The sequence below is a fragment of the Toxorhynchites rutilus genome, chromosome 2 (assembly GCF_029784135.1).
Source record: "Toxorhynchites rutilus septentrionalis strain SRP chromosome 2, ASM2978413v1, whole genome shotgun sequence".
Classification (NCBI taxonomy): domain Eukaryota; kingdom Metazoa; phylum Arthropoda; class Insecta; order Diptera; family Culicidae; genus Toxorhynchites; species Toxorhynchites rutilus.
In genome coordinates, this window is record NC_073745.1 from 7,359,342 (window position 1) to 7,373,359 (window position 14,018).

The following is a 14,018-nucleotide window of genomic DNA, read 5'->3' on the forward strand; positions in this document are numbered from 1 at the left end:
GCGATGCTGCTTATGTTATGTTGCTTAGATCAGCGGGGCCACCTCCCGCTTATCGATGGTTATTTGATCGCTTGGATTAGCGGGTCTTCCCTCGTTCAAGCCAATCTTCGATGCTCCTGATGCTTGGTTCAGCAGGACTTCCTCCGCTTGAGTCGGTCGTTGATATTAAGGCTGCCGGGGCCAGCGCTTAAACCGGTCGTCGTCGTTGCTCAATCCCTGCCAGCGCTTCGCGCTCTTCAGCTTGTGGTTGGCTGGCTCCTTCTCGCTGCACCGTGGGGTCTGGAGCGGCTCTAACTTCAAAATGGTGTTTCGGGAATTTGTTGCTGTTGGATTAATGCATATATTTCCACCCACGTGGAATATTAGGACATGTTTAATCACGCAATCAATCAAGCACGTTTACCTTTCGATTTGACCACGCAAAGCACGATATTTCCTTCCTGTCTCTAGCTTTTGAGCCACTATATAAAAAAACTATCTACCCGGGAAAAAAATCCTAAAACTGGTTTGTAACAAAAAAAACCACGTTTAACTAACCTAAACTTTTACACCGAGGCTCTTGGCGATGTCCGCCGGGTCCAGTCTCTTCCACGATCCAGGATAAAGTGACCGCTTAGAATTTTGAAATCCTCAGATCAGCCAGGCGTGAGATCAATTTTGTCATAGTTATGTAAATGCCACAGAAGTGCGCAAGTACATAACGTTTCTAAAGTCAATTATCGCGCGCAACAATTACCTCAATCATTAAGGCCATCCACCTTAAATCCCAAGTGCCTGATCTTGCCGGACCCTCCGTCCAACCCATATTTGGGCACAAAGCACCTGCTCTTTTGCAGAGTTTCAAACCTGACAGGAACAGCTCTTTCACTCCCCCTTTGAGTGAGGATGCAGCTCAACGTTCCCACAAAAGACATGTTCCAAAACAAAGAAGAAAATACTGAGTGCCGCGTCGCTAGAATGAAATGATATTTGTCATCCCAGTTCTATCGACGTCTAAGCACTCATTGGAACCCTACAAATGCCTCTTGTAGAAACTTGCCCGAAAGAAGCTATTCTGAAGCTTTGCAAAATTAGGGGGTCGGCATATCTGCATTTGTGTAACATGCTACACATTGTTTCCTCGGAAAACTCGCATCGTGTTCTTTCGCTCGCGTTCGCATCTTATACTTATGACAGACATACAACTGTACTAGAGTTGTACTTTGAAAATTGTATGTCTGTCACCATGTACAGCGCTAGAACCATGCAAGCAACTCGGTACAATCGCTGTACCTGTCCCGATCTATTTTACCGCTGTACATGGCTACAGTTGTACTGTGTGCAGCGCCAAAGACGGTTAGTGGTGGGTAGCATGAACAAATCGTATCAAAACACTTGACAAACAGACTTTTCATTGACTTTCTCTTGAGTTAATAACTCAGATTGGAAACATATTTGTTGTGTTTGATAGTTTAGACGCTAAATAAAAACCTTTTTTATTGAAATATGTGGTGAAAATTGGAAAAATTCTGATTGTCAGTTTGACATATGGTACAATGTACAACCAAAGTATGTCTGTCATGGTACGATAGTACCTGTACAACGCTGTACTCTTACAACGCAAGTACAGCTGTATGTCTGTCCCTGGTATTATACTTATGACAGACATACAGCTGTACTTGCGTTGTACTTCGAAAATTGTATGTCTGTCACCATGTACAGCGCTAGAACCATGCAAGCAACTCGGTACAATCGCTGTACCTGTACCGACCTGTACCGAAAGTGAGGTGAAAATTGGTCAATTTTCTGATTTTCAGTTTGACATGCGATACAATGCACAACCAAAGTATGTCTGTCATGCTACGGGGGTACCTGTACAACGCTGTACACGTACAACGCTAGTACAGCTGTCTGTCCCTGGTATTACTGTACATAGGGAAACAAAACGTGTTAAATGCAATGTATTTGATTTTGTCCATAATACCAGGGACAGACATACAGGTGCGTTGTACGTGTACAGCGTTGTACAGGTACCATCGTACCATGACAGACATACTTTGGTTGTACCTTGTACCGTATGTCAAACTGACAATCAGATATTTTTCCAATTTCCACCACATATTTCAATGAAAAAGGTTTTTATTTAGTGTCTAAACTATCAAACACAACAAAAAAGTTTCCAATCTGAGTTATTAACTTAAAAGAAAGTCAATGAAAAGAACGTTTATCAAGTGATTTGATTCTGCTTGTTCATGCTACCCACCACTAACCGTCTATGGCGCTGCGCACAATACAACTGTAGCCATGTACAGCGGTAAAATAGGTCGGTACAGGTACAGCGATTGTACCGAGTTGCTTGCATGGTTCTAGCGCTGTACATGGTGACAGACATACAATTTTCGAAGTACAACGCAAGTACAGCTGTATGTCTGTCATAAGTATAAGATGATTCTTTTATTTAAATGTGATTTTAGGCATATGGCATAAGAAGGCCGATTGGAAAGTCCAATATTCGATAACTTTATGCAGCAATGGAACACTCATATCTCCAGCAACTTATCAATGTAGATCAAATATTTTATATAGCCCCACAAAAAAAAACAGGCCAACGGTGTTACATCTCATGATCTTGGAGGCCAATTCAGGGGTTCTTTACGCGAAATTATACGTCCGCCATTTCTTTCAAAACATCAATTGTGACATGTGAGGTGTGGCACTTAGGCGGCTCGCACACCGGAGCAATAAGCAACTGTTAATATGCAATAAGCAATATTATCGCCAATGAATTTTTCCATTTAATTTTTGTTGATCTCTCACACCGACGCAATACGATATCGCTGTCGCATTTACAGAGCAACACATGTCGCTAGCAACACGGCGTGTTGGTTGAAGAGCCACTTATCGCCCATATTTTGACAAGTTTCGTACATTAAGTCAATTGTTTGCATAATGTCAGGGGTTTTTATTGCTTTGGTATGCGAAGAACAACAAAATATGTTGCCTGTTGTATATTGCGTATTGCAGTTTGCTAGTTGCTTATTGCTGCGGTGTGCGAGCCGCCTTTGTTGAACCCACAGCTTCTCCACATTAGGGACACTCTTTTGGGGTACAAAAAAGTTGATGATCATGGGCCTGTAGCAATCATGTTGGTAGTTGTTACGTTCTGGCCAGCATCATTTAGTGGACCATAAAGCGCACCAAACAGTTACTTTTTCAGGATGCAACAGATTCTCGTCAATCGAAGTGCAGCTAATTATTATGTCGACCATGAAATGAACAAAATCGGATATCAGTCCAATCATGATCAAATGGCAAATCAAACTAAACACAGAACAAGTGACAGCTGTCAAAACGACGTAAATATTGAAACTAATAGCGAATTCGTTTTTGTTCAGTTTCAACCCCAGTGCCGCACTAACTGCTGTCAAATCGTTTTTTTTATACACTCAGTTTCACACTCAGTGTCGCACTAGTTCGCCCCGAAAGCTGTTAAGGTGACCGTACACTGTTCCCAAGGTACCGAAATGCTTTTTTCATAGCCATGAAAAATGAGTCTGTGAAAATATATTTATTTTGTTCTGAGCCCTCTATTTCTGTGTACTTTGTATTAATCATATATAAAAAAAATAATTTATTTTTATTATTTATATTAGTTTTATTCAAATTTAATTTATTACATTGTGTTTTTTAGAATAGAGATGATTATAAAAAAAACTATCGCACACCTATGTACATATAAACACATACACATACACATATCGACCCAGGTTTAATTGATAACGGCCGAACGCTTGTCACGATTCTTCCGGCTGGTGATTGTGCGCATCTTGAAGGCAGCCGCATTCATGAACTTTTTTTTCACCTTGCCCATTTTGGTGTTGCCCTGGACGTCGTCCAATCGGATCCCCAGCAGCAGCACATCTAACAGAAAGCCGATCTCCGACAGATGCACGTTCATTCCGAAATCCAGCGCGTTCCGGAGACAGATTTACTTATAGTGGAGAGACCACATGCCCAGCAGCAGTTTTTTGGTCGAACTTGATGCAAATCTCCGGCAAGATGTTTTCCTCCAGATAGCGGTGGACGTCGCGAAAGGTCAAAACGAAAAAGGTCAAAACGCGAAAGGATACTTCAACTAGAGCGCTGACTGGCATCGTCTAAATCAACCTTTAAGGTGAAGGTGGAAGCTAGCCATTGTAGTAGTATAGGTAAACCCTCGTGTAAAATTGGGGTAATAGTGTTTGTGAGAGAAGAGCAAAGCACACGTAAATAGATCAATTCACATATCAGACTGTGTGGCGCTTCATTGACACGAGTCTTTGAATACTTTTGAAAAAAAAAACAAATAACAATTCAATACTAAAGTAAAATATATGAACGATATGTTCCGATAAACAATTGCAAATATAAATATATATAGAAGGTGCATTTGCATATGATTCTGATTATACGCGAGCGTAACATGAGCAAATTTATAACACATGCGAATTGGGACACTTTTGGTATTAACAAGTTCTTCCGCATAGTAACTCGATGTTGATAATTCCTTAATATTTTCCTTCGTTGATCGTATTGTTTTCACATATTCACGTTGGAAAGCCTTAACCCTTCTCTTCGTTGGCCGAGGCATTTAGATTGAATTTAATACTTTTCCGTTTACTGTTTTTGAAAGCATAGGCAGCCGTGGCAGTGTTCCGAGCTCTGCAATACACTTTTCTTACCCAATGTTAAAGTCGCTAAAACTTACATTATAGACCCATTAAACGTAAAAATAATAATTGTATTGATATCAACACAATTTTATTCTATTGATTTTCATGACATGGGACGCTATGACTCCGGAATAACATTTTATTGAGTGGTTTTTATAGCTGTTTCGATGATGTTGTTTGGCATCAGTGTCGAAAAAATAACGATGCTTCCACCAATACAAACAAAACCATTGCAGAAGATTGAAAAACGAAAATTTAACTTTCAGAGCACTTGCTCGAGTTTTCCGACGTTCTTCACTATACGGTGCGAAAGCAGATGAAAATTTAATATCTTGTGAGTAATCGATTAGAGTTTGGCTGATATTACTTGATGGGAAGTGTGCGAAAACGATCATTTTCTTCACACTGTTTCGCAAAATTATTGATTTTCGGGCGAGAGGTGAGGGAGGGAGATGAAAGAAATGAGCGCCATTGTGGCAGCCATTTATGGCTAGCTTCCACCTTCACCTTAAGGCTGATTTAGACGATGCCAGTCAGCGCGCTAGTTGAAGTATCCAGTGAATAGAGAACAGACACTCTGTTCAAGTTAGAGGCCAATTACTTGTTCGATACTGGTACAAGTAACTTGAACAGACTGTCTGTTCTCTGTTCACTGGATACTTCAACTAGAGCGCTGACTGGCATCGTCTAAATCAGCCTTTAGTTTCGCACTGAGATGTTTCACGGGTTGACGCTCGGGTTCACCAATACAACTATACTGAACTGTCAAGTTCCGAGTATTATTTTGGAAAATCTAAAAATAAAGACTATGAAAATGGAAAACCTGCTGCTTTTGCTTTTGTATTATTGGAATCGTAATCCATTTCGGATTCTGATTTTGAAGAATATATTCGAGTAGACGGCATTAAGCTATGTGTGCTTTCATTGGGAGGCGAAAATAATGACGGATATTCAGGTGGAATAAATACGCTTTCAAAATAAAAATTATGAATGAAAATTTACTTTAACGTATCGAATATTTATTTTATGTAATGAAATAAGAGGTTTTTTCCGATATCGCAGAAACATATTGAACGAAAACTGTGTCTAATGATGATTTTAAATTATAATAATAGTAATTATTTTTGGAACAAACAGGAAATGCATCGACAAATGGTTAAGTGAGTGTCAACACTGCGTGTGTTAGGTAATCAAACAATATGAAGTAAAAATGTTCATTCAAACTTTAATATTTTTCCACTGCACTTGGCCCTTCTGATCTGATAAAGAATAATTTACCCCCCAAGCACTAATATCGCCACCAGACGTCGACACTGTACATTTGTCGTCGCAAATATAAACAAATCAAACTAATAGCGAATTCGTTTTCAAAACTGAGTCAGTGTCAAACTGACACTGTAATAAAAAAGCGTTTTCAGTTTCACGAATGCGTTGGTTTGTTGGTGTGCGTTATATAGTCTGATTTGTTTATATTTGCGACGACAAATGTACAGTGTCGACGTCTGGTGGCGATATTAGTGCTTCTGAGGTAAATTATTCTCTATCAGATAAGAAGGGCCAAGTGCAGTGTAAAAATATAAAAGTTTGAATGACATTTTTTACTTCATATTGTTTGATTACCTAACACATGTAGTCCTGACACTCACTTAACCATTTGTCGTAGCATTTCCTGTTTGTTCCACAAATAATTACTATTATAATATAAAATCATCGTTAGACACAGTTTTCGTTCAATGTTTCTGCGATATCGGAAAAAAAACCCTCTTATTTCATCACATAAAATAAATATTCGATACGTTAAAGTAAATTTTCATTCATAATTTTTATTTTGAGAGCATGTTTATTCCTCCTGAATATCCATAATAATTTTCGCCTCTCAATGAAAGCACACGGAGCTTAATACTTATGACAGACATACAGCTGTACTACCCAAGATGGTGGAGTTAACAGGTGGCTCGTAATTTACACTATTTAGAAAAGACGTATGAGGAATGGCAAGACGAAAAGTTTGGATTTGTTTATGTTATTACTTACGTTGATAAGGTTACATTTGATTTCGTCGAAGGTATTTGAAGAAGTATAATAAATAAACAGTTGTCGTTGAAAATTGTTACCTAGTAACCTTTATGCATATGCTTCCGCCAGCTGGCTCGGCTAATGTGATTCAAGGAATGCTTTGATCGTGGTACCGCCACTGGCGTATAATTTGCAGCTTTGTGTTTTGTGCTGGTTCATAACGGCAATCAACCGTGCCGGCGAAACTGTAGTCAATGTTTAGTGTTGATTGGATACCATCAATGTAAATAAGTTCTAACTTACGGGATACGTCCGAACGGCAATTCTGACATTACGTTTTACCTTCCACTTCACTTATCTTGGTACTACCGTTGTACTTCGAAAATTGTATGTCTGTCACCATGTACAGCGCTAGAACCATGCAAGCAACTCGGTACAATCGATGTACCTGTACCGACCTGTTTTACCGCTGTACATGGCTACAGTTGTACTGTGCGCAGCGCCATAGACGGCTAGTGGTCGGTAGCATGAACAAATCGAATCAAAACACTTGGTAAACATTCTTTTCACTGACTTTCTCTTGAGTTAATAACTCAGATTGGAAACATATTTGTTGTGTTTGATAGTTTAGACGCTAAATAAAAACCTTTTTCATTGAAATATGTGGTGAAATTTGGAAAAAATTCTGATTGTCAGTTTGACATATGGTACAATGTACAACTAAAGTATGTCTGTCATGGTACGATAGTACCTGTACAACGCTGTACCCTTACAGCGCAAGTACAGCTGTATGTCTGTCCCTGGTATAATGCCGTCTACACGACTATACTCTTCAAAATCAGAATCCGAATTGGATTACGATTCCAATAATACAACAGCAAGAACAGTAGCTTTTCCATTTTCATAGTCTTCATTTCTAGATTTTCCAAAACAATACTCGGAACTTAACAGTTCAGTATAGTTGTATTGGTGAACCCGAGTGCCAACCCGTGAAGCATCTCATACTTATGACGGACATACAGCTGTACTTGCGTTGTACTTCGAAAATTGTATGTCTGTCACCATGTACAGCGCTAGAACCATGCAAGCAACTCGGTACAATCGCTGTACCTGTACCGACCTATTTTACCGCTGTACATGGCTACAGTTGTACTGTGCGCAGCGCCATAGACGGTTAGTGGTGGGTAGCATGAACAAAACGAATCAAAACATTTGGTATACATTCTTTTCAATGACTTTCTCTTGAGTTGATAACTCAGATTGGAAACATATTTGTTGTGTTCGATAGTTTAGACGCTAAATAAAAACTTTTTTCATTGAAATATTGGTGAAAATACAATGCAATAAATTCAAACTTCTGATTGTCTGTCTGACATGCGGTACAATGTACAACCAAAGTATGTGTGTCATGCTATCGTGGTACCTGTACAACGCTGTACACGTACAGCGCTAGTACAGTTGTATGTCTGTCCATGTTATCAGTGCGAAACTAGCAGCTTTCGGGGCGAACTAGTGCGACACTGAGTGCGCAACTGAGTGAATAAAAAAACGTTTTGACAGCAGTTAGTGCGGCACTGGGGTTGAAACTGAACAAAAACGAATTCGCTATAAATAACGCACACCAACAAACTACCGCATTCGTGAAACTGAAAACGTGTTTTTATTACAGAGTCAGCGTGGCACTAACTCAGTTTTAAAAACGAATTCGCTATAATACCAATTTGAAATTCTGGACTCCTACAAAAATATACATTAATGCTTTTTATGAAAGATAATACTCGCAGTTAAGTTTGTTTTCTATAATGATCCCTCTCACGAAACATTTCCTGAATGTGTGTGGATACTTAAGCAATCCAACTGATCACCAGAGATGACACATCTCCAATTTTATGGTTCTCGAGGACCTCTCAACACGCTTAACTATGAACAAATTAACCAACCCGCAATTCAACTTCTTCTTTCTTTGTTTTTAAGAGGCTTTAAACTTTGCAGTTCATTCGCCTCTATACACGCAATTCAACGGTAATTGATGCGATTATAAGCTTAACCAGCGCATCATCGTACTGTCCAAGTTTATTTATTTGGAATCGTGAAAATCAATGTTTCACAGAAAATTTTCCACCTAACAGGCAGAACACGAGTTTTGAGATCCGCGTGGCGAATATCCAGGAAATCGATGCTTGTGTCCGAAACACGTACCTTTTTTCCACCTTGGCCCACAAAGAAACCCAATCAACCGTATCAAATTTTGAACATTTTACAGATTTCCACTCACGATTTTGATTCTAAGAGAAGTAAATTGTGTTGATTTAACCTAAAAGCCAAGGCACAGCTGCTGTTCTTGAGGTTCCTCTGCGCGCATGAATATATCCTTTCATCTCAGAGCAAGGATAATTTACCGTGACCTGCAAGGATGATACACCCTCGTCAAGGAAGTTAGAAAAAAAAAACGATAGCAGAAACGAGACGTAGCAAATCGCTTGATAAGCGTGAAGCCGTGTGCAGTAAATGGAATAGCTGTGAGATAGGTATTTATTTTTTTCCAATGGGATATCGGAATGGTTCGCTTTTGGAGTTTGCTTTGTATCCAGTTCGGAAAGGACAATTGGATAGTGTCGATAAGGTGAAGTTTGAGAAGAATAGTGCATTGTTCTCTGGGTTTCGGCCAATTAGTTCCAGCTGAGTGATAATTTATTGGCTTCCATTAGCGAAAATAAAACAAAGACAGTAGAAGGAAAATAAGCGCAACGAGTCAGTCTGATAAGTGGATGGTTTTGCGCGAATTTGATTATCACAATAAATACTAGCGCGATTCACCGAAGAGTGTAGTTGTGAATTCCAGCGCTGAGTCCCCATGTAATTAGTGGTTGTGTGAGAAGCGCCAAAGTAAACAAAAAGGAGCAGAACATTCAGAGTTCAGTATTCTTCGCTATCGGGTGTGTTGTGATTGATTTTGCAATGACTAAAAATATGCAAAACATTAATCTGGGAAACGGTTTCAGCATGCCTGCCATGGGTTATGGGACGTATTTGGTAGGCTAACAAAGTTACATGGCTTTTGAATCGAATTAAATACAAGATTTTGTTTTGACTTCCGATAGGCTAAGCGAAGTCAAGGGATTGAACTTATGAAACTAGCAATCGATGCCGGTTACAGATGCATTGATACGGCTTACGCTTACGAAAATGAGAGCGAAGTAGGCGAAGCGGTTCGAACCAAAATAGCAGAAGGTGTTGTTAAGCGGGAGGATTTATTCGTCACAACGAAGGTATGGTAGTAAACGGCCTTCTTCGATATGCTTTAATTGGCAATATTTCAGCTTGGGAATCCTTTCCACCATCCGGACCATGTGGCCGAAGCATTCAAGCGGTCGTTTGATATGCTCCATGTAGACTACGTCGATTTGTATTTGATGCACTCGCCGATGGGATTGCAATTTCAGGGCTATGAATACACTGACATGAATCCAACGGATTCCGATGGAAATGCGCTATTTTCTGACGTTGACTACGTGGAAACGTGGAAAGCCATGGAAACACTGGTGGAAGCTGGTAAAGTTCGAAGCCTAGGGTTGTCTAATTTTAACAGCGAGCAGATTAAGCGGATTTTGGACATAGCTGAGGTGAAGCCGGTCACCAATCAGATCGAAGTCAATCCGGGCTGGAACCAGAAGAAATTGATCGAATTCTGCAAGGGCCACGGTATAACGGTGACGGCTTTTGCTCCGATGGGCAGACCGCACCGCAAAACCTATGGCAATAAATCGGCGCTCGGGGATGCAAAGGTGCTGGAAATAGGGAAAAAATATGGCAAAACTGATGGACAAGTCATTCTTCGTTATTTGGTGAGTATTATGTGAATGCTTTTTAAAAACTTTAATACACGTCAAATTATTGGTAGCACCATTTGGCACAATTAATTCGACATTGTTAATCACGATTATATGCCTTCTAATCGGATTCATAACAATGATTTGAAAAATACATTTTCAAAGAGAGCAAAAACATTATGTAGATATTTACGATGGACTTGCGAAATGATCCTCTTATGATAAAGAGTTTCAACAAAAAAATGTACACTCACACTTCCATTTTATTTCCATTATAGTCATGGCATACTTATTTTCTTTTGTTTCAATCCGGAATAAAGCAGGTTAATTTTCTTGATTTTATGGCTAAACGAATAATTTTTCTAATATTTTCTGCCTATGAACACATTTGATGGGAAACATTTCTTCCATTGTTGCAACAATTATTTTCAACTTAATGAGTGTTTTTATGAATACTTTATAAAAGCAGACGTTATTGAAACATTGAACAAAATTGCGCCGAATGGCATGACATCAGTAAAGTAGGTGAAAGTGGATCAAAAACCAATTGGAAATAATGTTTTCGGAATTTTAGATCCAACTGGGAACAATTCCCGTTCCTTACTCAACCAAGGAGGAACACTTGCGGCAGAATATCGATGTGTTCGATTTCCAGCTGACAGACGAGGAGATGGAATACATGGATGGATTCCAATCGGAGCGCACACTACCTTTCCCGCCGCTGAAAAAACACCCACACTATCCGTTTAATATCGAGTTTTGATTAATTGTTTCAGATTTACTAACAGGTTTTTATTTGTACTGAACGTTTGAGATTATATGCTGTCAAGATTAAAGGTAATAGGTCCATGTAGATTATTGGTTGACTAAATACAAATGTTTGTGTATCAGTTGAAAATTCCCATTCGCTACAGGTTTATATTATTCTTATTTGAAATAGTTTGTGTTTTCAGATTTGCATTGTCCTGATGCTACTCGGTGTGGGAAGATAAACTAGAATTGAAATGATATATGCATTTATATTATGTCTATTGAGGCTATAGGAGAATGAAGAAGGCTAGAACCTGTGCTATTTCTCGCAAATAAGAGGCAAATGCAAAGAATGCAAATTGTTCAAAACAAAGCCATGCGCTTGATATTGAGATGTGATCGACTAAGGGTGGGTTTAGACTAGTGATATATTCATTTGAAGAAATATGATGAGATTTATAGAAATCGTATCAACCGTTTACACTAGCGAGAACTTCTATAATGAATATGTTCATATTTTCGATGAATTTATTCACCTGAAGTAGAACTGCATCCAACTTCAGTGATTTCTCACCTGTGAGAAATTCACAAGCGTTTACATATGCTGAATTTATTCAAGTTATATATACCTCGAATAAGTGTATCATATTTATTCTCACCCGTTTACACCTATTTTCACGTGAATAAATCCATCTATAGCTATAGATCTCCCTAATGTAAACCCGCCATAACTCCACAAACATTTATGCTCGAAGGCCTGCAGTGGGTGTCAGTGAGTAATGCACTGTCAAATTTTGTCAAATATTGCAGTCTTACATTCATATACAGTGACGTCTTGATTATATCACTGGCCGTTTGTATCTCGTCTCGTTTATATCACTCTCGATCAGGGGTACCAAATGTACTGCATCACGACAGTAATCTCATGACTGTCGCCACCATTGTCCCGTGACAGTCACGCGATTGAATTTTTAACTACAGTCACACAGTGGAAATGTTATGCGACATTTATTGTTACTGTCGTGTACTGTATACGAATACATTCCCATGTGAGAGTATTTTGGTCTTTCGTCTGCGACAGACCCGCTTGCTCATTAGTGATGTTTTTGTAGATTCTGAATGCAATAGTTATACGTTGCTACCGTCGTTGATGGTTTTTTCCCTCGTGCTGATGATGTCGGGTGTCTTAGTAAATATTTTTCCAGTACAACGTCATTTTATTTCATTTCATTTTCGCAAACTAAAGAGATTAATCTGCTGTGCAGCGAAGAATTAATAACAATTAATAACTGGCGAATTCTGCAGCATATTCCGATATGGGAAAATTTAATTTGTCGATGACGCGGCTATTCTATGTAGAGAAGTTTTCGGGGGAAATAGTGTGAGCAACAGAAGAGAATCTGTTGAAAGAGGTGCGTGGAGAAGTGTCGTGGGTGGAAGACGTGTGAATGAAAGTTACGCGAATGCAACTGTAGGGCCAGATTAGAATGCGGCTGGGGGAAGTGTTGCGCACTTAGCAATGTAGGTTTGGACATGAAGGAGATTTTATTTTATTTATGAATAAAATATGTTTAGCGCGTAATCTTAATATTATCAACAAAAATGTAAAGTAACATTTTAGTATTATTATCATTATTACTAGCTGACCTGGTAAACGTTATGCTGCCATTTAGATAATTTTTAGCGAATATATTCGTTGTTATATGACATACAACAAGTGTATTGCAAGTGTGTTTCATATTCATATCGATATACTGAATTTGAAATACAGCCACATTACTGCCCTCATTCACGGACTTGCAAATGTATTTAATGCTTTTCACGGAATTACAGAACTGCAGAACATTAATATATATGTTGCAAGATTTTATTACTCTGTTACATAGAACACATGTTTGATACGGTAGAGTGTGGCTAGGATGCATAGCTCGATTGAACTTGAGTCGTCGAACGGATTACAGAATGCAAAATTGCGATCCGTTCGGGTAATTCTAACTCGATTGTATTTCAGAATACGACGGTATACTTTTACCTGGTGAATTAGGTTTGCCTGGTTGATTCTTGCTTTGAAATATATGATTCATTGAACTATAATTATATCATGATCTGAAGAATTTTCCACCTATAGAGATATTTTGATTTGAACATTCGGCTATTTTTGAAAGTGTGAAGTTAATAAAAAAAACATTGCCTTTTTTATGTACAAATTTATTTCCATGAGATCTTCTACGTGCGAAAATTTTCGTTATACTTGTTTCATTTGCGATTTTTTCGGGAATCTGTTTAATGGGGGAATCAACTCTGGTAAATCGAAAAAATGGTTTTTATGCAATGTTGTACCGGAAGGATTCTTCGATATTTCATTTCGTTGAAAATCTGCAGTAAAAACTATGGGGTCATCTCAAGAGTAACAGGGCTGTACGAATCTTTAAGTGCATTTTTTTCAGCTGGTGGTACATTTATCTCCGAATCTAGTGGACCAATTTAGCAGAAGTTTTTTGTTCAGCATGCAAAAATGAATTCTTGTGTGACCTACGAAAAGGACCTATCTGCTTTGATCGATTATCATCATTGATAACTTCTCTGATAACCACTGCCTTACGATTTTTGTTGAATTTTTTTTTTTATCAAATGGCCGACATTTTGGCAATTTTCATAATTTTCAAAAACCGCTACGTAACAATTCAGATAATAAGATTTTTACATGCTAAAAAAATCAGCCATATCGGTC

At 38.6% G+C, this 14,018-nt stretch overlaps 1 protein-coding gene across 1 annotated transcript; it reads left to right on the forward strand.

The window, feature by feature from the left end:
• The first annotated feature begins 9,049 nt into the window (after nt 1–9,049).
• LOC129767903 (1,5-anhydro-D-fructose reductase-like) lies at nt 9,050–12,013 on the forward strand. Its single transcript, XM_055769172.1, has 4 exons — nt 9,050–9,740; nt 9,809–9,976; nt 10,028–10,552; nt 11,112–12,013. The coding sequence occupies exons 1-4, from the start codon at nt 9,666–9,668 to the stop codon at nt 11,298–11,300; spliced, it is 957 nt and encodes a 318-aa protein (XP_055625147.1). The 5' UTR covers nt 9,050–9,665; the 3' UTR covers nt 11,301–12,013.
• Nucleotides 12,014–14,018: the final 2,005 nt, after the last annotated feature.